At 42.8% G+C, this 24,175-nt stretch overlaps 1 protein-coding gene across 1 annotated transcript; it reads left to right on the top strand.

The window, feature by feature from the left end:
• Positions 1-1,115: 1,115 nt before the first annotated feature.
• Depdc7 (DEP domain containing 7) lies at positions 1,116-22,189 on the top strand. The gene is made up of 9 exons (NM_144804.2): positions 1,116-1,291; positions 13,399-13,789; positions 15,763-15,890; positions 16,662-16,851; positions 19,192-19,403; positions 20,523-20,665; positions 20,809-20,934; positions 21,019-21,097; positions 21,855-22,189. The coding sequence occupies exons 1-9, from the start codon at positions 1,219-1,221 to the stop codon at positions 22,046-22,048; spliced, it is 1,536 nt and encodes a 511-aa protein (NP_659053.1). The 5' UTR covers positions 1,116-1,218; the 3' UTR covers positions 22,049-22,189.
• Positions 22,190-24,175: the final 1,986 nt, after the last annotated feature.

Genomic DNA, 24,175 nt, shown 5'->3' with positions numbered 1-24,175 from the left:
CCCTCCCCTCCCCTCCCCTCCCTCCCCTCCCCTCCCCTCCCCTCCCCTCTCTCTCCCTTACCCTCTTAACTCCTCCCCAAACTCTATTCTATACTATACTCCTTGTGTGACTGGTATCTCAGGGGGAACGGATACCTCAGCATGGGCCTGCAGAGGAACCATTCTACCACAACATACCACGCCTCCACCAAGCATATCCCTTCCTTCTTTTTTATAAAACACAACACCCCCCAAAAGAGGTAGAAATCTATAGAAAGGGCAACAGTTGCGAACAAATGCCTTTATTCCCACTCAGGAGATAGAGGTAGCCAGAGATTTTCGAGTTCGTGGCTAGCCTATTCTACAGAGCAAATTCTAGGACCGCCAGGGTATATAGAAAGACCCTGACTTTATTCAAAAGAAGAAGGGAGGGGACGGTCATGCATCCGTCAGCTAGGTTAATGATCTCCAACATCATTCAACCTTGCCGACTTAACCCAGCACTGGGTCCCTGGTTTCTCTACCTCAATTACCCAAGAAACTGAAGCGCTCCCAGCAGCAACCCTCTCTCCTTCCCCCTCCAGTTTGTTCTTCCATGCTCCCCTTCCCGGTGCTCACCAGACCCAGGGTTAATTTAGAATCAACACAGATTTCCTTGGCAGGAAGCCCCATGATCTTTGTTGTTGCGGTCCTCTGACCTCTAGACATTGCTCTCCTAGGCTAGATAAGGTTTTGTTTGTTCTTTAGAGGGACAGGAAGGAAAAAAACTCCAAGTATTTATTATCCTGACACACTTGGGAGCATTTATGGTCCAAATACGAATTGCTAAATGTCGGTTCAGGTAATTCTCATTAAAAGCCCAGCCAACCTGGTCCTAATACTAGCAGGTGAGAGCAGAAAGCACTGAGACCTGGAGCAATAAGACTCCGGTTGGAGCGAGGGCAGATCCTGGAGGGACACCTTGGGACTCAGCGGGTCTAGCCCCGGGCTAGTACCGACTAGCACTGGAAAAGCCATGCCTAAGTACTTTCTACCTGGACACCGCCCGCCTGGAGCTGCCTGGGGCGTTTTGGAGCGCAGAGGCTTGGAGCCAGTCTGTGAAACACGTGATCGCCAGGGGCGGAGCCCGCCGGGAGCCCCGCTCCCCGGGAGTTAACCCGAGGCTTCGGCGCGGGCGCGCAGTCTGTGGAGCAGCGGCAGCAGCGGCGGCGCGGGCACGGAGTCCAGCCCGCCGCTGACATGGCCACGGTTCGAGAGAAGGCGGCGGCGCTGAACCTGTCGGCTCTGCACAGCCCTGCACAGAGACCTCCGGGTGGGTCGGAGGGCCGCGGCAGCGTGGGGCGGGCGCGGGCTGTGGGCGGGCGGTGCGCTCCGCGGGCTGCGCGGCCGCGAGGATCCGCTTTCTCCTCCTGGGTGGGCAGCCGGCCACGGGCCACGGGCCACGGACCCCGCCGCAGCCAGAGCTCGGCGTTTTAGGAACTTTACCAAACTTCGCTCGCAGTGGGGGTTAGGCTCCACAGCCTGACTTGTGACACGCGCGGAATTTTGAATAGTTTCCTGGCCAGCGTCTGGAGAACGAACTCTTGACTGCATGGTGGGATCAGAGGTCGGTGGCTCCCAGACTCAGGAGATGAAGTAATATTGTGTAAATTTAACACTTTCGCTACAAGCAATGTTTCAGTGAAGCCCCCATCACCCCCCCCCAACCCCTGATCTGATAGTTACATGACTTTGGGAGACAAATGTATTGAATCATTGAGGGCGGGTGTAAGATCTTTGACCCGAATCCGATAATCCGTTCTAAAATTCTGACTCTTAATTCTGCAAATAAGGAGATATTTGGATTTGTTTGGATAAGGTGCCACCTTTCCCCCTTTCTGGAACTGCGGGATAGAGAGCTGGAGAAATTGGCTCTCTACCAAAGCTTTTCATTTGTAAAATGCCAACTTGCGGAAACAGTGATTCCTTCCCCTAGGTCAGAAAAGTGTATCTCAGTGGTCCCAGCTATTGTGTTTGACTGACTTTACTAATCAATGCTCCACATAATCTCCAAGATCTTAATGATGAATTTTGCTAGAGAACTGCTTTCTCGGTACAGATTATAAAAGCGGCCTATAGTCCAGCTGTAGAGGTGTAAGCCCTCAGTCCTACACTGGGGAGGCAGAGAGAGGTAAGGCCTCTGAGTTCCAAGTCAGCTCTACACAGAAAGTTCCAAACCAAACAGTTAAAAAATGAGACTGTCTCAAAAAACAAAACAAAACAAAAAAAACCCCAGCAAACAAGATCTGACCACTTACTGCTCTCACCTAACAGGCTCTGATCACTTTATCACTTGACATGGCACTGGAAATTGTTGATAGCTTTAGGCTCTCTCTGGTAAATGGGATTCCCAAATTCACCTACTTTAACTCGGAAGGTCTTTCCTAACAGCTGAAATGTCAGTTCTGGGCTCTGGACATTTGTGAACAGGTTTTTAGGTGGTGAGAGGGAATGCATTTTAAAACTGGGTAGCTAGCTGACTCACTGTGGGAAGGTTTGACCTGTGTGGCTAGCAGATTCTCACTGAAGGAAAAGACCGCTCACTTACTGTCCTCAGCATCAGGCACCCAGGGCTGAGGGGGCTGCTGAGGGGGCTGCTGAGGGGGCTGCTGTGGGCTCCAGCTGCTCTTTGCAGCTGGGATTCCGATTTGCTAATTGTTTATTTACTCCTCTTCCACCCTGCGCTGCTTTGTCACAGTCCTTCTGATGGAGGTAATGGGAGCCTGGGGGTTGGTTCCTTGCCATTCCCTGTCTGTGTGCTCTGGCAAGCAGCTTTGTACGTCCCTTTTTCCAGGGATTAGTAACTCTTTCAATGGCTATAAACACAAGCCGGAACCTGATTTATGAGGAAAAGGGGGTTTGTGCTAGTCTTCTGCCAGAACTTAAGACACCTGTCTTAATACAGACCAACAAGAAAGTGGTTGGCTATCTCGTTATCCCTTTATACTGTAACCTAAGTCTTTGAATTTGCTGGTGTCACTTTTCCAAGGAGCTCAGAATACTTCCCATATGCTTTCTCACTAATCGCGGAATTAAAGCAGGGGAGGGCGCAATGCCTACTTTTGTAGATGTTTCTCTTAGCAAATGTTAATATTGTTCTTGTCAGGAGAGACTTATACCTACAGCCAGCCTTTATGGAGGCACCTCAGAGTCAGCCTTTCTCTAGTGCCAGATAGGAAAGCAAACTTTGGACTGTCAAAGGCAATATCCAGGAAGAGATGCAGTATCTGTTTCTGTCATGTCGGAAAGTTTCCCACTTGGCCTCAGCTACCGAGCTGTGACATAACCTCAGTGACATTTACTGCTCTCACGAAGTTTCAGCTATTGCCTACTAAACATTTCTCTGAGTCATTTTTATAGATTAATTGATTTCATTTAGTACATGTGTAAGTGTTTTGCCTGCATGTATATATGTACACCATGTGTGTGCCTGGTGCCCAAGGAGAACAGAAGAATTATAGGGTCCCCTGGAGTTACCCATCATGTGGGTGCCAGGAACTGAAACTGGCCCCTCTACAGGAGCAGCAAGTGCTCTTAACCACTGAGCAGCTCTCTCCAGCCTGAGTAACGGCTTTGGAACTGCTGTCAAGAGACTGCAGAGATGATTCAGTAGTTAAGAGCACTGGCTTCTCTTCCAGAGGACTTAGGTTAGACTCTTAGCACCCCCATAAAGGGTTGCAACTTTCTGTAAGTCCAGCTCCAGGGGTTCCAACCTCCTCTTCTGGCCTTTGTAAGCACCAGGCATACATATGGTGCACAGACATACATTTTGACAAACACTTACACACATAAAATGATGGAATGAACCTGAAAAGATAAAAATAAAACTTTATACATACCTGGCAAGTGTTCTTTCACTGAACTATACCCCCAGGGTTTTTTATGTTTTGGGAAGGGTGGTGGCTTATAAGAACTATTTATGTGTATGTGGAAGTTTGTGTGCCACATGAGAGTAGATGGCTACAGAGACCAGAAGAGGGTGTCATCATTTCTGGATCTGACCAGGTGGTTGTGAGCTGCCAAATGTGGATGCTGGCACCTGGACTCAGGTCCTCTGAGCAGCAAGTGTTCTTAACTTCTGAGCCATCTCCAGTCCTCCAACTGTTTGTTCATGAATGAGGACAGGATTTTCTGCTGTGGCTCAAGCTTACGTCACATTGGACATTGCTTTACCTCAGCCTCCTGAGTGTGCTGAGACCATGTTCAGCGAACTGTAATCTGTCCCTTAAATAAAATTCTCTTAAATCCTAAATGACTTAATGGTGAGGTGTGCTTTTATTCTTAGCACTAGGGAGGCAGAGGCAGATGGATGTCTTAAAATCAAGACTGGTCAGGACTACATAGTGAGACTTTGTCTTTAAAAAAAAAAAAAAAAAAAAGAAGCCGGGCATGGTGGCGCACGCCTTTAATCCCAGCACTCGGGAGGCAGGCGGATTTCTGAGTTCGAGGCCAGCCTGGTCTACAAAGTGAGCTCCAGGACAGCCAGGGCTACACAGAGAAACCCTGTCTCGAAAAACCAAAAAAACCCCAACCCCCCCCCCCCAAAAAAAAAAGAAAGGTCCTCTGTTCTATAAGTTGTCATGTCTCCTGGGCTTCCTCTAGATACTGATAGTTTTTTCCCTGGTTTGAGCTGGACTTTGCTTATTGTTGTACACGGTTAGCCACATTAGCATGTGATTCCAACAGTAGAGTTAGGTAGTTTGCCAAAAGTTGGATTTTTTTAATGAAGGGTGGGATCCAAGAGTGAAACCCAGGACGGCGGAATTCCCGAGTCCACGCTGCTTGAGTCTGCATGCCTTAGCACACACTCCCACCCTGAACAGTATTTCATCCACCCAAGCTTTCCTAACCTAGGCACTGTGGACACTTCTCTGTTGTGGGAGCCATGCTGTGCATTGTGGGACTTTTAGCATTTCTAGATGTCAGTAGCCCCTTCCTTCCCATTGATAAATAAAACATGTCCCCTGACAGATCTGATGAGGATGTAAAATGATCCACAGCAAACCATTGGGTTAACCTTTACAAATGTTTTTCTAGTAGTTAGCAATAATCTACAAGTAACAAATGTTCATTAACCTGTGTTAAAGCAATATTGAGATGGCTCATAAAGCGGCTAAGTTATTTGAACTCTGTAACTGTACAGAAACTTGAAAACGATGTACTAACTCTATTTCTTAAAGTTTTATAGGAGAAAAATTAGTTATTTCAATGACTTTTTAAATTTTCAGTCCAAAGCTCTAGAATGAAAATAATCATTTCATGCTTGGTAACACATACCTTTAATCCCAGGACTTGAAAGGTCAAGGGATTAAAGGTAGATCTCTGTACACTAAAGACCAGGCTGGTCTACATGGGGAGTTTCAGGCCAGCCAGAGCTGCGTGGTGAGACCATTTCAAGAGCAAATGAGCGAAGTAGCATGTTTTCAGGAGTCATGTGTGCATGCTACCCCTCTGTCACAGCCTGGCTACAGAATGCATGCTGATGTACCTGTAGGCACTTGCATGGTTAGAGCGGCTTCCCCTGACTAGGCTCTCTCAGTAAGGGTGAACTGCTGTTTTCAAGGTTGATCCTGAGTGTCCCTTGTAATCTGAGTAAATGTAATGTCCTACCGTGGCTGATTTATGAGTTGGCTTTAAAGGAATTATTGGTTAGTAACTTATACATAACATCATTATGTATCATTAAAAATGGCAATGATCAGTATTTCAAATAAATGACTAAAGGTTGGAATTCTCTTGAAAATGTAACTTGCCAGGCAGTGTTGGGATTAAATCTAACACTTGGGAGGCAGAGACAGGCGGATTTCTGAGTTCAAGGCCAGCCTGATCTACAGAGTGAGTTCCGGGACAGCCAAGGCTATCCAGAGAAACCCTGTCTCGAAAACCAAAAAGAAAAAAGAAAAGAAAATGTAACTTATTGTTAATAAACTTTTTTTTTATGAAAAGTGATTTTTGCTCTTCAAACTATTGTTTTCAAGCAAATAAAAGATGTTTAGTAGAATAGGTTTAATGTATCATTTAGGAGGATATGCAACACAGGCATGGTAGTTTTTGCCTGCATTTCACGCAGGAGGTAGAGGTAATAGGGTCATGAATTCAAACTTGCTGCAGCTACAATAGCAAGTTTGAGACCAAACTGGGTCATAAGGCAGTGTCATTAAAAACAACAACAACAACCCAACAACAACAAAAACTGAACAAAAAAAAGGAGACCATAATGTTAAGAGCTCTAGGTTTAATGTGTCCCCATGTTTTCTTTCCTATAGATCCATCATTCTGTTTGATATTCAATGTGTTTGTTTCTCAGGGAAGCAAGAACAATTTCAGTCTTTAAATTCTTATAATTAGCAGTGTAGACCTGAGAACAAGCTTAACTATATTATTCAACTGCTATAGTGGTTGGTAAAAGAACCAAGATACAGAGATGAAATCTTTTGACCAGACCTACTGTAGCTTAGTTTTAGATTCTTAGATAATTTAAATTTTTAAATTAATTTTTATTTTATATGCATGGTTGTTTTACGTGCACGTAAGTCTGCATCATGTATGTGTGGAAATTGGAGTGTCGGGTCCCTCCCCTGGAATTGGATTTATAGTTGTAAGTGGCCATGTAGTTGCTACTTGCAAACCCAAGTCCTCTGGAAGAATAGTCAGTGCTCTTCACACAGTCCTGGTATTTTAGAACACCATTGACCAAATGGAAAATAGCTTCAAGATGAAGAGTTTATTTATTCTGATTTTATTGATTTGATTTTTGAGAGAGGGTCTCACTGTAGCTTTGGCTGCACTGGATTGGCCTGCCTCTTCCTCTGCCCACTGGGGGCCAGGATTAAAGATAGTCACAGCCCCTGGCTTCAAGATGTAGACTTTTCAGGAGTTGTCCAGCTTCTATGCTAGCGAGGCTGTAGGACAATCTGAAGCTTCAGCTGCGACTGCTCGCTAGCCTGAGAAACAGTCATTGTGCACTCTCTGGTTTCTTGAATTCTGTCTAGAAATTACAGAAAGTCCGTTTTATTTGGCTAGCATGCTTTTCCGGTCTTAATGGGTGATAGGATAGATCCTGCGCAGCACTGGGGGATCTGTAGTCAAACCTGGTTATCCTGGTATGAGCTTTGACATATTGACCTGTCGAGTCCTCCGTTCACTGTGGGTCGCTGTGTCTGTGTGAACTTGAGCTTTGGGTCTGTGGGTGGTGATGCTTGAGGGGAAATTCCTGGGAACACGGTGTGGTGCTTGGGAACTAATGGTCAATGAGAACAGAGGGGCCTGAAAAGGCTGGCTTTTATCTTGCCTGGAGGCCTCTGGAAACATTATGTGGCACACAGGTGCTGGCCGCCCTGCTCTAACCTGTTCTTTAATCTTTCTTACAGTCTTATCCAACCTGTAAAACGTCCTGATTTCCCACGTTTTAGTAGCAAGCTAATACGGGGAAGTTTGTTCCTTGCTCCTTACTTAATTCCTATGTAAGCATTAGCTTTTTCCCATGCCGTTCGGGCTGCATGCCCATCCCTGTCAGTCACCATCCTTTGGCTGCATGCCCATCCCTGTCACCATCCTTTGGTTAGAATTGGTGACTTTGCTTCAACTTTCAGGATTCTTGTACTAGCCTACTTTGTGGCTGGAGTGTTTTAACTTTGTATCTTTAACACATCACTACCCCAGGTGGGTGTGAGAACCGTGCCTGTATGCCTGTATGCCAGTTACTTGGCTCAGGAGGATCACATGAACCCAGGAGTACTGGGCCAGCCTTAGCAACACATTGAAACTTTGTCTTTAAAAGAAAAGAGAATTTGCTGACCTTAAAGTCTGTTTCCCTTATGAGAAAGACAATCTGATATCTCCAGGTTTGCTGTCTTATTTTCCTGTTTTACTCCTATGTGTTGTATATATTACAGAATTCACAATATTCTACTTTATTTCAGTACTGGCTTCCAGGTGTTTATAAACACTTTGGGAAAGAATTTGTAAATCTTAAAACTTTTGAATTTGTTTCTTCTGATCTCTTGGTTCTTTCATTGTTTTACCTTATTGGAATTGCCATGGAAAGATGAATTCTAATCTTGTATCTTTTAACTGGCTTCTCCTGAGATAGAGTTTCTTACAGTCCAGGTTGTCCTTAAACTTTATGCATTGTCAAAGACAATGACCTTGACAGTGTGTGGGCTGACAGACTTACATGACACCCACACCCGTGCATCTATTAGGAGTACAGGAGAAGGGTCACTTAAAGGAGCTAGCATGGAAGGAGCTGTGAACCCAGATGCCACCCCAGCTCATGCAAGCTGGAAATCGGAGCTCACTGCACACTTGACCTAGCTTAAGTGGTCTCTGCCTCCTCAGAAGTTCCTAGTGCCTTGGGAAGTCCGTCTGGCCCGTCAGTTTCAGGGACTTCCTGAGGCTTTGAGCTGTTTACTTCCTCAGTCTTCAGGAGCTTCTGTTTAGAACAGCAGTTCTCAACCTGTGGGTTGTGGCCCCTTTGGCAAACTGTCTCCAAAAATATTTACATTATGATTCATAACAGTAGCAAAACTACAGTTATGAAGCAGCAACCAAAATAATGTTATGGCCAGGCATCACCACAACATGAGGAACTGTACTAAAGGGTCTCAGTATTAGGAAGGCTGAGAACCACTGCTTTAGAACTTAATCTATATTCCCAACACCAAATAACTAATCATAAAACATACGTAAGTATTAGGGAAAGCTAGTATTCAATTACTATCTGTGTAACCCAGGGCAAGTTCAACACACTGAACCTCAATTTTCTGAAAAAGGGGTGATTATTAACTATTTCCACAGAGCCATGTGTCTGGTTAAATTAGAGAAGTCATAGTTTGCCATGCTGTGCATACTCAAATGGTAGGTATTACTGGTAATGATAAAATGGGAATTTGAAGCCCACCTGCAATCTCAGAACTCAAGAAATAGAGGTAGGATCATCAGTTCAAGGCCAAGCTACTACATAGAGCCAGGCCAGCCTGGGCTACATTAAGACATAGTCTCAAGCTGGGCAGTGGTAGCAATTGTCTTTAATCCCAGCACTCAGGAAACAGAGGCAGATAGATCTCTGTGAGTTCAATGCCAACCTGGTCTACAGAGTGAGTTCCACTCAGGACAGCCAGGATTATACCCTGAGAAACCCTTTCTCAAAAAACAATACACACATACACACAAATGGAAAGATTAATGAGCCAGCATTAGGTTAATTTAAAACTCATTATGATCTCTGGTATTTTAAATAAATTAAGAACTTGGGCTGTTGGGCCTGGGGTAGTGGCCACACCTTTAATCCCGGAGCTGGAGAGGCAGAGGCAGGTGGATCTCTGAGTTCAAGTCCAGCCTGGGCTATATATAGGAGCCCCTGCTCCACACTACAGTAAAGGAAGGAGGTGGCTATTGGCACATTGTAGCCAGGTTAGTGAAGCTCACCCTGAGGCCTGGATACCAATTCTAAGACCCCCTCAGTGTGGACTCTGGCTTTCCTCACAGGTAACACCAGTTTTACTTTACTGTTTCTCACAGTCTCTAGGATTTGAGTCTTGAAACTGCTTACCTAATATTTCTAAGGCTGCAGCAGTTATTTCTATTTTCCACTACATTAGGAATTATCTTAATATTTGTTTTGTTTGGATTTTTTTTTTTTGAGACAGAGTCTCACTCTGTAGACCAGGCTGGCCTCCAACTCACATAGCTCCACCTGCTTCTGCCTCCAGAGTGCTGGGATTAAAGGTGTGCCCCACCATGCCCAGCTATCTTCATTCTTAAAGCACTATTAAAATTGAAAACAATCTCACTGATCATTTTGAACTAGCAAAACAATGAGTAGGTAATAAATTATCTTTTAGAATTGAAAACCTACAAATAAACAGCAGATGGCTTTATATGTGTGCTATTAATTTTTACAGTAAAAACTGTTACAATTGCTAGCAGTTATAAAATTATGCCGTGAAGTAATCCAGTGTAGTGACTCAATGTACTCCTTACACTTCAATACTGAAGGTGGATCGTAAATGATGAATTTAAGATTCTTGGCTCTAGGGTATAGCTTTGATGGCAAAGCATATGCTGGGCGCGTACCTCAGTACTCAGTTCAATCCCTGATGCAAAAGAAAAACAACAGAAAAGTAATTCTTTCTCCATTGCACTAAAACGAGCAAGGTCGGTGAGATGGCTTAGCCAGGAAGAGTGCTTGCCACCAAGCCCGATGGCCTGGGTTCCAGCTCAGAAGCCACGCGCTGGAAAGAGAAGCAAGTGAGTTCCGCAAGTGGTCCTTCTCCCTCCATACACATGCCTTGGCATGCTCATGCCCCCGCACAGAATGCTTATATATTATATATATATAACCTCTAGCTGAGCTTTGATGTTGTTCAGGAGCTAAAAATGTAGGAAGAGGGGCTAGAAAGAGAATTAGCAACAGGAGTGCCTGCTGTACAATCAGGAGGACTTGACTTTGGATCCTCGCACACGCACATAGCAATCTGGGCACACACACACACACATACTTTTTTTTTTTTTTTTTTTTTTTTTTTTTTTTGGTTTTTTGAGACAGGGTTTCTCTGTGTAGCCCTGGTTGTCCTGGAACTCATTTTGTAGACCAGGCTGGCCTCGAACTCAGAAATCCACCTGCCTCTGCCTCCCAAGTGCTGGGATTAAAGGCATGCGCCACCAAAGCTCAGCACACACACACACACACCTTTAAATTTCCTTCCTTTCAGGCAATGGTTCCTTTAATGGTCAGTCTCCATATTCCTTACTTTTAGTCTCTGAAAGGAAGTAGTAACTTTCCTGCTTCTCCGCCAAGAGAATCCATATAAATGAAGCAATTTCTTTAACAAAAGCAGAGGCTTAATTTGGACTGCTGAATTTTCAATAGAGAGCATACACTGATTATGTAAAGAGGGGGAGAGGGGAGAGAGCAGCAGAGACACAGAGCCTCTGAGCATATGATTAACTAAGTAGCTAGGTTCAGTTCCGTCAGCGTGGTAAAGCCCAAGGCCCATTTTCTGTCCCTTTAGTTTTCCTTTTCTTCTCTGTATTTTTGCCAGATAATCAGTTTTATTTAAGGAAAAATATGGGAAATTTTCTCAAATTTAATTTAGTTTGTATGTGGGTCAGTTCTGTCTTTGTAGCATGTGAGTTCTGGGGACTGAACACAGTTGCCAGGCTCCGGGAAGAACCTTTATCTGCTGAGTCATCTTGCTGGCTTGGATTTTTTTTTTTTCCTTTTACGTTTAAAAAAAGTTAATTCGTGTGTGTGTGTGTGTGTGTGTGTGTGTGTGTGTGTGTATGCCTGTAAAGACAGAGAACAACTTTGGGGAGTCAGTGTTCTCATCCCACCATGTTGGTTCTGGGGATTGAACCCAGCTCATCATGTTTGGCCGCAATTGTCTTTACGCACTGAGCCATCTCACCAGCCTACCAGGAATGTCTTCAGGGCTCATCTTCCCTTTCTAGGTGTGCTGGGTAAAAATCTTGCTTTGTTTCTGTGTTCACCCTGGTCTTTTGCAATAGTTAATAAACTCCTATTACTTTACCCTGCTTACGAAGTATTTAAGTTAGAAGCTTGCAAAACAGGAAGCAGCCCGTGTGTGTGCATGTGCATTCCTGCGTGCATGCGTGACAATGAGTCAATCCCAGGAGGATTTCAGTGTGCTCGGAAGTGGCATGGAGTCTGTGAGTCCACTTTGTATCTCACATCCGAGATGCTATCTGCCTCGTAGGTGAGCTGGTGATGACTGGATAGTTGGACAATCTTGCGTGTAGCTGGTAGTGGATCATCTACCCCCTCCTTGCTCTCACTTCCTACTTCGGCTCTCTCCTCAGGCCACTCTGGTTTGACAGGCATGTTCTAGCAGAGTGCATGCCCCTGGGCCTTTGGATTTTCTGTTCTCTGTTTTTTTTCCCTAGAGTCTGTACAGCTTACTTCCTGGTTTTACTCAAGTCCCTATTTAGATGTAACTATTGGAAAAGTGATTCCTAATTTCTGTGGTTTTTCTTTTTCTTTTTTCTTTTTGCCTTTGTGATTTTTGTGTCTCCGGGGCTGGTACTGAACCCAAGGTCTTTCACTTGTCAGGCAAACATACTACCACTGAGCTAAATCTCCAACCCTAGAAAAGTCTTTCCTGGCATCCCATTTAAAATAGCATCCTCAGCCAGTTGGCAGGCGATGCGCATGCTTTAATTGTGGCACTGAGGAAGCAGAGGCAGGTGGATCTCTGAGTTTGAGGCCAGCCTCGCCTAGAGAGTTCCAGGACAGCCAGCAGTACACAGTGAGACCCTGTCTCGAAAAACCAACCAACCAACCAGCCAACCAAAGCAGCATTCTCGGGATGGGAATGGCTTAGTAGTTATGAGCACTGGCTGCTCTTCCAGAGCACCCAGGTTCAGTTCCCTGCACCTGCACCCACGTGCAGCTGAGAATAACCTGTAACTCCAGTTCCAAAGAATCATCCCCCTCTTCTGGTCTCCTCAGGCACTAGGCAGTCTGTGGTGCACATACGTACACACATAGGCAAAACACATCCACATAAAGTAAAAAGGAAGGAGTAGTATTCTCAGGCCATCAAGAGGCGGATGTGCATCAGCATGAAGAGACACAGCTGCCAAGCCTGGCAGTCTGCATCTGATCTCTAGCACCCACATGGTGGAAGGAGAAAACCTATTTCTGCAAGTTGTCCTTTGACGTGCTGTGGCACACATGTCTGTCCACATACAACCCATCAGCGCAGGATCTCGCGAGCGCGCGCGCACACACACACACACACACCCACACACCCAATGAAATAGCATTCTCTTACTCAGCTGTTGCCACCTCTCCACCCCAGCCCATGTGTGTGCCTGTTGATCTCTTGAGAGTCTCGCTATTGATCCTCTGCCTCAGCGTCCTGTGCTAGTCACAGGTGAGCACCATGCCCAGCAGCTAATTCTTCTCAGCACTAATTGAACACATACATATTGTTTGGATCCGCCCATAGTGTCTTCAAATGTGAGAACAGATTTTTTTTTAAATCTTTTTTTTTTTAAGATTTATTTATTATATGTAAGTACACTGTAGCTGTCTTCAGACACTCCAGAAGAGGGAGTCAGATCTCGTTACGGATGGTTGTGAGCCACCATGTGGTTGCTGGGATTTGAACTCTGGACCTTCGGAAGAGCAGTCGGATGCTCTTACCCACTGAGCCATCTCACCAGCCCCGTGAGAGCAGATTTTATTCACTTCTGTGTCTACCACACAGGACAACACTTAGTATATAGCAGGCACTAAATTTTTAAATAAATTGTCATCAATAATATGCTTCTGCTAATTTCCCTTCTTTCTAGGAGTTGCTTGGACCTCGTTATAAATGAACAAAAGTGCTAATGCACAGTTCCTCTCTCTAGGTTTCAGTGTGGCCCAGAAGCCATTCGGAGCCACGTACGTGTGGAGCAGCATTATAAACACCCTTCAAACCCAGGTGGAAGTGAAGAAGCGAAGGCACCACTTAAAACGGCACAACGACTGCTTCGTCGGCTCGGAAGCCGTGGATGTCATTTACTCCCACTTAACTCAGAATAAATTCTTTGGTGATGTCGATATTCCTCGGGCCAAAGTGGTGCGAGTGTGTCAGGCACTTATGGACTACAAAGTATTTGAAGCCGTTCAAACTAGAGTCTTTGGAAAGGACAAGAAGCCTACATTTGAAGATAGCAGTTGCAGCCTTTATAGATTCACAACAATACCTAATCAGGATAATCAGTTAGGCCATGAGAACAAAGTGCATTCGCCTTCCAGGTGAGTCCTGGCATTAGGTGGTCATGGGCATAGTAGCAGCATTTTTATTTTTTTTTTTTTAAAGACACTGATAATTTTGACTAAAGTCCAAATCCTGGTAAATTTAATAAAATATACTAAAATGTTGATAACGTACCAGGTATACCAGGTAGACTTCATTTGTTCATACTATTTTGCAAAAACAGTCAACAAACTTTGCCTCAAGTTGGAGTAACTGTGAAAACTGCTTGGCAATTCCTATCAAGGAGGGATGAGAACAGAAGACAGAAGGGCAGGCAGAGAGACCCCAGCTCTAGAGTCTTACTGGAATCTAGAACGTGGTGGCTCTGGAGTGTGAAAAGTGAGAGACTGACAGTACTCAGAGCTTCATGTGACATGTTCCAGGGTTCCCGTGATTTTGGTTTGTGAGGTTTTTGCTTGTTTTTAATTTTGAGACAAGTTCTTTCTGTGTGGCTCAGGCATTCCTGAATTTCTCAGCTCAAGCCATTCTTCTACCCCAGCCTCCAGAGAAGCTGGGACATAGGTGGGTGCCACTGTCTGGAATGGTAAAGAACTTGGGACTTGATCATATAGATGTTGGAAAGACCACAAAGACACTGAGGACAGGATGGGGTTATATTTTAGGGAGACCATTTGGGCCGGAAATGGTGCTCGGTAGTCAGTGAGAACTAGGGAAGCAATGTTGCAGGCTAGGGAGGGGGAGGCTGTACTAACCATGGGGAAGAGACTGGGAGTCTGGAACGACAGAATGTGGGGACCGCTGATGGAAGTGAACGCACGTGAGGAGTGCATGGTGAGTTTATGAAGTAAGACTGTCTTCCCCTCATTGCTCCAGCTAAACCTCAGAGGAGGCAATAAACCACTCAGACTTGACCTTAGAGTCAGGATCATAGGGTACTGACTTTAAATATTTTTAAGTCTCTCAATAAAATGTACCTCTCTAGACACAAGCAAAGGAATAAGAGGATAGTGTAGAGCATGCTTGCTCCACACCCCTCTAACGCATCTTCATGCTTTGCCTGAAGTTCTTGAGACCAAAAGTTTGCAACTGGAGTTTTAGAAAGAACATTTTATAAATATTGTACAGTGCTGTTGGGATCTTCAACAGTATTGGGTAGTGGAGCATATTAATATTTCTGTGGCAAACAAAAGAATATTCATACCAACTAAGATTAAAAAAAAAAAACAGACTGACAATTTCAGGATTTTTTTTGTTTTGTTTTTGTTTTTTGGTGTTTTGAGACAGGTTTTCCTGTAGAACCCAAACTGGCCCATAACTTGCTGTAGGTAACAAGCCAGGCTCACAGTAAGCTCAGGGTTCTCTTGCCTCTGCCTCTTTTTTGTTTTTGTTTTTGTTTTTGTTTTGTTTTTTTGTTCTGTTCTGTTTTTTGGTTTTTTGAGACAGGGTTTCTCTGTGTAGCCTTGGCTGTCCTGGAACTCACTCTGTAGACCAGGCTGGCCTCGAACTCAGAAATCCGCCTGCCTCTGCCTCCCGAGTGCTGGGATCAAGGCGTGCGCCACCACTGCCCGTTGCCTCTGCCTCTTGAGGGGCTAGGATGAGACGTTTTACCAGGCCTCGCTCAGTTTTATTATGTTTTAAAATTGGTGATACAGTTTTAGTCATTGTGTTATATCTAAATAAAGGGCACAGGAGAGTCTATTTAGAATATTTGTATTTTAGAGCAGGGTGTAGTGGTATCTACCTGTAAGCCCAGGATCTGGGATGTAGAGCCCAGAGGATCAGGAGTTTAGGGCCAGCTTCAGCTACATAGTGAGTTTGAGATGAGCTTGCGAATGCAAGAGATCCTGACTCCAAAGAGCAAGTAGAGAGAGTGCATTTGGGTTGAGTAAGGGACTCTTGAAAGGTATTTTATTCCACTCAGACTTTTCATCTGTTATGTTTTGGTTTTGAAACATAAGCTCCGTAGCCACTGCAGCTCTAACACTCATCATTACTGTGGACATACTGTTAGGTACTCAGATGCATCGTTTATGTCATCTGATATCAAGTCGGACAGTTTGGAGGACCTGTGGGAGAACCTGAGTCTAAAGCCTGCCAGCTCCCCTCACATACATATCTCTACCAGGCTCTCTCCTCAAGGTAAGCTAGTGATGCCCAGGGAGAAGTGGAAGACCCAGGAGACATTTCCTCCCAGCTTTTATTTGAATTTTCATGTTCAAGCAGAGAAAGAGTGTGCTGTGTGTTAAGGCTGTTTATGTTGAGCTTCAACAGAAGTCTATTATCCTGAACAACAACACATCACTGTTACAACTCTTGAACACTGACTTTTGTCCATCTGCTGGCAGGGCTTCAAGTCTGAAATGTTTTGCATGCAGATTCTTCCTTAATGTATGCTCTAAGCTGTTTCTTTTCCTGAGATTTTATTAGGTTACATGAACAGCTGAGAATCATATTTAAAGTCTTCACAGACTTCTTATGCTCCTCCTTGTGGCCCCAGAATGCAGCCTGATGATGTTGATTTCTGCTCTCCCTCCCCCATCCTGGTTGTGTGGAAAGCCTGAGTGGAATACTCTGCAGCCAATAGTTTCAAATGAGTTTTGAGATTGAATGAACCATTCTTTCTTCTAGAGTCCTCATTAGCATGTTATACGGCTTGATCCCTTATCTCTGGCATATTGCTTTATATGGAACAAAGAATGACAAGAATTCCTCTTGTCCAGAGGCTGTTCTCCTACACTTTAAACAAATCTTGGATTGTCTTGTTGTAAGAAAGCACTCCATGAGTAAGAGTGGCCTACTATACCCACTTTCTGCCACAGATTTAATAGTTAGACCTACCTAGACAGATGTTGCAGTGAGCATGGAATAACTATTAATTGATACCTCCCACTCTGTCGTTCTCCTGTGTAGTTATCAATGAAGTATGGCAAGAGGAGACGATTGGACGGCTGCTACAACTTGTCGACCTTCCATTTCTTGACTCCTTACTCAAACAGCAAGAGGTCGTACCTAAAGCCCCTCAGTCTAAGAGACAGCCTGACATGGTCAACACCAGCAACTATCTGGATCGAGGAATTCTCAGGGCCTATGGTGACTCTCAGTAAGTGCAAATATAATTATTTCAATATGTTTGTGAGTTAAAGAGCTTGCCCAGTGCACACAAAGCTCTGGGTTCAAGCCTCAGCGTTGACTAAATTAGGTGTTGTGACACACACCTTTTATCTCAGAGCTTAGAAGGCAGAGGCAGAAGGCTCAGCACTTTAAGGTGACCTTCAGCTACATAGCTAGTTTGAGACCAGATTGGGCGACATGAGACCCTGTACACACTCATAATCACAATGTTGACACTTGGGAGGCAGAGGCAGGCAGATCTCATACACACTTAGAATATGTCTCAAAAAGGAAGAAAAAAAAAAAAAAACCAACAGAAACAAAACCCCCCAAAACAAAAATGGCATGTGAAGATACCAGCATGCCTGCATCTCCTAAGACTCCCCACAGACTTAAAATGAACAGGCTCAACAAACTTTTAGAATCTTGACTTGAGTACATTTCTTTCTTTTAGAATGCTTGTTAAATGAGTGATCTTCTACTTCACTCATTATCCTAAAGCACTGTAAAGTAAACCTTTCACCTCCAGCTGTCAGTATGAATGTAAATTTTTGTTGTTGTTTTGTTGAGACAAGGCTGTTTGTAGCCCTGGCTTACCTGGAACTTGCTTTGTAGACCAGGCTGACCTGGAACTCTTAAGAGATCCACTTGCCTCTGCCTCCCAGGTGCTAGAATTAAAGGCGTGCACTCCTGCCTAGCTTGAATATAAATCTTAAGATTTGAAGTCTTACAGTATCCAGAGCAGACATTTTTAGCTCAAGGAAGAGCCATAATTTGGTCTATTCTTCTCCTAAGTAACGTTATTAAAGGCTAATAACTTCTATGATTCCAGTTGATTGAATGTTTAATTTTTTTGCCTCAGTAGGTAGTGTGCCAGTCTACTTACTGAGGTGGAAGTGTTTAAGAAGTACAACTTTCTCCTTCCTAGCTCTGTGTTTTCAACACATTGTTCATATGAATAGTTGAATGCCAACTGATAGCATAAAACCCAGGTATGGTGATACACACCTTTAATGCCAGCACTAGAGAGGCAGAGGCAGATCTCTGGGTTCCAGGACAGCCAGGGCTATATAGAGAGACCCTGTCTCAAAAAATAAAAATAAAAAAATTTTAAAATTGTCTTTAAAGTTTAAAGCCTTATGTGAAAGTTTCTTTAAAGCCTTACATGAAACTTAACATACTAGCTGTTAAGTTCTGCTTCTGCAATGGGAAGCTTATTCTACTGTGTACATTTCTACAATATAATGTAATATTTTATAGTTACCTTAATATTCAGAATTTGTGTTAAAAAATGACCTTAAAGATTCATAGCTTCCTCTTTTTATAAAGCCAAGCTATGACATACAGAATGTGTAGCAAATGAAAAGATATCTAGCTTTAGTTTTTTTGTAAACCCTAAAGTCTATGGCAGTAGAGGACAAATAACAAATGTATTGAGATACAGTGTTTTCTGAATGGGTATATAGCTAGTTGGTAGAGTGTTTACCTTTCATTTATGAAGCCCTGGGTTTATTCTCCAACAGCTCCTTTTTTTTTTTTTTTTTTTTTTTTTTTGGTTTTTCGAGACAGAGTTTCTCTGTGCAGCCCTGGCTGTCCTGGAACTCACTCTGTAAACCAGGTTGGCCTTGAACTCAGAAATCTGCCTGCCCCTGCCTCCTGAGTGCCGGGATTAAAGGCGTGCGCCACGCCCGGCTCTCCAGCAGCTCCTGATATGGTCGTCAGTGCCTATAATCAAAACACCCAGGAGAATCAGAAGTTCACGGTCATTCTTACCTATATTGTGACTTGAAGAGCAGGCTGGGCGACAAGAGACCAACACAAATCTCCCAAGGAACTCTTACCTCTTGATTTGATTATTTTGAAATGTTATCTTGTCTCTAAAAACTAAATGAAATGAGAAATGTTAATCTTTTATCTTTCTTTATTCTGTCCTAGCTAAAGCGAGAGGTAATAGAGCATACCCATGACTCTGAACCTAGCAACATTATATGGTAGAATTACAGTTTAGGAGTCAGGTTTGAAACCAGATGTGGGTGATATCGCACATTCATTATCCTAGCACTAGGGAGAATTTGAGGTCAAATTTTAATTTTGGTGACCTTCTCATCCTTAATGTAGTAAAATGATATTTTTACACAAAAGGAAAATGGAATGTAGTTGATTTCTTTAACCTGTCATACACAATTTAGATGTATGGTAAGTGATTCTATTGTCTTTAAGTGTGGGAAACATTATCCTAGTAGCAAATGGGAAATGATCAAGGAACTAGATACTATGTGTCGGTTTTTTCCTGTGTTCTAAGGTAGCCTCTTTTCCTCCCTTGCTCCAGGGAAGATGAATGGATCTCTGCAGCCATCGACTGCTTGGAATACCTTCCCGACCAGATGGTTGTGGATATAAGCAGGAACTTTCCTGAGCAACCAGACAGAACAGACTTAGTGAAGGAACTTCTGTTTGACGCTATTGGCAGATATTATAGTACTAGGGAGCCTCTGTTGAACCACCTGTATGATGTTCATAATGGGATAGCAGAGCTCCTGGGTAAGTGAGCCCTACTGGATACCAGAGTTCATCTTATAGAAAAACAAAATTACTTGTGCAGCTGCTCTTTGCTACTTTGTGAGTTCTTTTTTTTCCCACCCATTTTTAGCCCCTGACTATAAATCTAATTTCTTTCCTTTTGTTTCCTTTTTGAGCACCACTACTAACAAAACACAAACAACCTCCCAAAATGACCAACAACTACCCACACCCTCTCTAGCATCTGTAAAGTTCTCAAAATTCCAAATGTCACAATATGGCAGAAACTATCAGCAGCTGGCAAAACCAGCTGCTAAAGCATGAGGCAAAGCACAGTCAGCTGTATAAAGAATATGTGTGTGTGTGTGTGTGTGTGTGTGTATATGTGTGTATATATACACACATATATATACACATATACACACACATATATATACACATATATATATACACACACACACATACATACACATACATACACACGCATTTAGGGTTCACTATGAGACCTTAGTAGCTCCAAAGCTAGGTAGGAACTTTGGCTGCTTCAGAACACTGCTGTCATTCGCTGCAAGCTTAGGCAGGTGTGGCAGTTCCCTGCTTTAGAAGAGTGACCAGCAAGACCCTGTACCCCTTTCAGAAGGACAACACTGTTCTTTCTGACCTACACGGGCACAATGTTTTACATGGATTTTGAAAACAAATTGGGAGTTTCAAAGAATCCCTTCTATTTTTCTCAGGTACAGTTATCAGCATTATATACATAGCACATGCTCAGAGTCTGTTTGAGAAGCAGAGTGGGAATTTATGAAGCCAAGAGTTAGATTTAACATCCTAAGACAATGCATGACAAGGGCCTGTGGTATCAATTGTTGATCTGAGGACAGGTTGTCCTTAAGGTGTTGGTCATCCATTTTATTTGTATTTATTTAAATTGCTCTTATTTGTCAGTATGTATGCACATACATGTATGCATGCCGTGGCACATGTATGGAGGTTGATTTACTCCTGTTTTCATTCCTGCTTTTTGTTTTGGAAACAACTTTGAGGAAGTGTACTACTTAACATAAAGTGTAATGAGTTTTGTTCATTTTAATATAGTCATATTTGGTAAATTAAGCAGTTGTTTTCCTTTGGCTAAAGTAAATGGGAAGACGGAAATGGCGTTAGAAGCCACGCAGCTGTTTCTGAAGCTTCAGGACTCCCAGAACAGGGAGGAGTTTAGACGGCTGCTTTACTTCATGGCTGTTGCAGCAGATCCTTCGGAATTTAAATTACAGGAAGAAGTAAGTCTGTCTAAATGTTAACTGTATTCAGTGCATTAGCATCCACTGTGCCACAGCGGATGGCAGATTCATATTTAATATCCCCTTAGTACTAAACTTAGCCTTTTAAATATGTAGCATGGGGTGTGTGTTTCTTCTTACAGAGTGACAATCGGATGGTAGTGAAAAGGGTATTCTCAAAAGCTATCGTCAACAATAAAAATGTATCCAAAGGCAAAACCGATCTTCTTGTGCTCTTCTTAATGGATCACCAAAAAGATGTTTTCAAGGTAAGACTCTGAAAGTAATGAATTGTGATTCTTTGTAACAGATTAAAATGCACTAGAATAATGTCCTGTGTACCTTCTTCCTAGATTCCTGCAGCTCTACATAAAATTGTTAGTGTTAAGCTTCTGGCCATACAAAAAGGAAGAGATCCTAATAAAGACACAGGTAATTTAAGAATGCTATCTACACGGTTTTGGGTTTGTTTGTTTGTTTGTTTTGTTTTAAGGGCAAGATCTCATTGTAGTCAGGGCTGATCCATGGCTCTGTAGCCAAAGATGACCTTGAAGTCTTGCTCCTCCTGCCTCCAAAGGCCAGGATCACAGATGTTTGAGACCAGTCCAGAGTGCTGATTTGAAATTATTTTGCTACGATGAGTTTCAACTAAATTATTTGAAACATTCCCCTCAATTTTCTAGGCTTAGCAGAGTGCTTCCTGGGTTACAACAACTTTCAGGTTATTTTTTCTTGTCTGTTTTAAAACCTTTAAAACTCACATTTCTTATTCTCTCTCTCCTCTCTATTCTCTATCTCTCCTCTCTTTTCTTTCTCTCTCTCTCCCTCTCCCTCTCTCTCTCTCCCTCCCTCCTTCCCTCCCTCCCTCCCTCCTTCCCTCCCTCCATGTGTTTGTGTGTGTGTGTGTGTGTGTGTCTAGGTCAGAGGACAACTTTTATGACTTGATTCTGTGCTTCCACGGTCATGTTTACGAGGATTGAACTCGGGACATCAGGTTTAGCAGCAAGTGCCTTTCCCATGAGCCATCTCATAGGCTGGGTTAAAACTGCTTGATTAAGCTTATCTTTATTCTCTCTGATGCATTTTATAGAATGACAAAGGAAAATAAAAAGGAAACCACTGCATTGTTTTTCTAGATAAATGTGAAGAATAGAGTCATTAACTGGAAGTTTCTCTTTTAAATCTTAAGGCTATATTTATTGCCAGAGAATTGATGAAAGTGAGTATTCTAGCAGTACAAAGAAGAAAACCAAAGATCAACTGTTGAGCTTACTAAAGACTATTGATGAGGATTCAAAACTCTCTGCCAAAGAGAAGAAGAAACTGCTAGGCCAATTTCGTAAGACTCACCCAGACATCTTCACTGAGTATTTTGGAGACTGAGTTTCTAATGTCTGTGTATGTGTATTGTATTTTAAGGGCAGATTATGTAGCCTAAAGAAATTTTAAGCTTGGATGTCTAAATATGAAGTTGTACATTTTTGAAGTTGTATTTAATAAAAAAATTTTTATATGTGTCAAAAACTATTACTCAGAATGGTGTGTTGCTGTAACATCTGACCTGTTAGATGAGTTGATTTATAATTATGTTCAATTTATATAAAAAATCATAGGGATTTGGGGGATAGAGCAGTAATGTATTTATATAAGAAAATACTCAGGACTGGAGATATGGCTCAGCGGTTAAGAGCACTGACTGCTCTTCCAGAGGTCCTGAGTTCAAATCCCAGCAACCACATGGTGGCTCACAATTATCTGTAATGGGATGCAATGCCCTCTTCTGGTGTATTTGAAGACAGCAGCAGTGAACCCACATACATGAAATAAATAAATCTTAAAAAAGCCTCCTCAGATGGAAGCTCTATAGAAGAAGAAGAAGAAGGAAGAAAAAGAAGAAATAGGAGGAGGGGGAGGAAGAGGAAGAAGAGGAAGAAGAAATAAAGTAATAATATCCTGGGGCTGGAGAGATGGGTTAGCAGGTAAAAGTACTTGTTGCTGCTGTTGAAGACCTAGGTTTCGATCCCAGCACCTACGTAGTGGCTCACAACTATGTGTAACTCGGAGGGATCCAACACTCACATTTCTTCTCTGACCTCTGTGGGTAATGTACACACATGGGACATCTATATACCCACTCACATAAATACATCTAATAATAAATAAAAATACTTAACAGGAAGCCTAGTTACATATTAGGGAGTTTTTATTTTGTTGAGACAGAGTTTGTATACACCAAATTGGCCTAGAACTACTGCCTCTGTGTGCCAAGTGCTGGAATGAAACCACACCCAGCATGTTTTGTATTAAAATATTAATGTATTTTTGTGTTAAAGAGTTAAAGCAGAAACTAACATTGATTATATAGTGGACTCTCTACCACAAATTAATTTTCGAAAGTGTTATGAACTATATGAAGTGTTCAAGTAGGGGTGCCTGGCAGGCCCATTCCAAGTTACCCCCTGAGAAATTACACCATGTGACAGGCTGGTATAAGGGGGCTTATTTGGGGGAGGGAGGAGAGTAAGGACCTGGAGAAGGGGTAGAGGTATACAGGAGCAGAGCCATGAGGGCAGAGAAGGGAGAGGAGGACAGAAAGAGACTATCCTGGGAACAGAGAGAGCGAGGGAGGGGGAAGCACATTGGGGTAGCAAGCAGCTCTTTTATGTCACTCAGTGTGCCACCTGCACCAGGCTGCAGATCATCATTCAAGTCCCTGGGAGGAGTCTAGCAGAATCACCTGTAAGTCAACAGATGTTTTAAAAAAAAAAATTAAACATTTTAAGCTTATTTGAAGGGCTTTCGAGTATATAAAAAAGAGACTGGAATAAATGAACTTTCACATATGCACATCAACAGTATTAACCATAATTTCTTAAAGGGCTATATTGTTTAGTCTGTATCCTTGTCTGTTCTTTGCTATCATTCCAACACATTTTAGACAGCACTACCACTCAGCACATCTGTCCAAAGTGCATTAAAACCTAACCACTACAGGGCCTGGGGAAGCGTACCTTTAATCGCAGATCTCAGGAAGCAGAGGCAGGTAGATGTCTGATTTCAAGGCCAGTCTGGTTTACATACATAAAGAGTTCCAGGACAGCCAAGGCTACAAACAGGCCCTATCTCAAAAAACAACAAAAAACTAATCATTGTCACAAAGTTCTATAATGCCTTAATATTAACTAATACTAATAGACAATTTGTGCTCCAACTTCCTCATGGTTATTCAAATAAGGATCCAAACAATGTTTCCAACCCACTTTGGAAATACATTAATCCTTCATTATCTTTCTTTGTATCCGGTATTTCATATAAATTGCTAAATATAGTTAGTTTTAAGCTATCTTAACCAACTTAATGATTATTTAGGAATGACTACACTGACTAGACATAGCTAGTAGGTGGATATGTACTATAAAGTAACACCACAATATGTCTTTTTTCATCCTAACATTTTATAAGGCTGAATTTTATATTTTATTTTAGCCTTCTTAAATTTTCAATTTGTTT

This window comes from Mus musculus, chromosome 2, assembly GCF_000001635.26.
Source record: "Mus musculus strain C57BL/6J chromosome 2, GRCm38.p6 C57BL/6J".
Classification (NCBI taxonomy): domain Eukaryota; kingdom Metazoa; phylum Chordata; class Mammalia; order Rodentia; family Muridae; genus Mus; species Mus musculus.
Note: the sequence above shows the minus strand (reverse complement) of the source record. Positions and strands in the feature narration are given on the sequence as shown.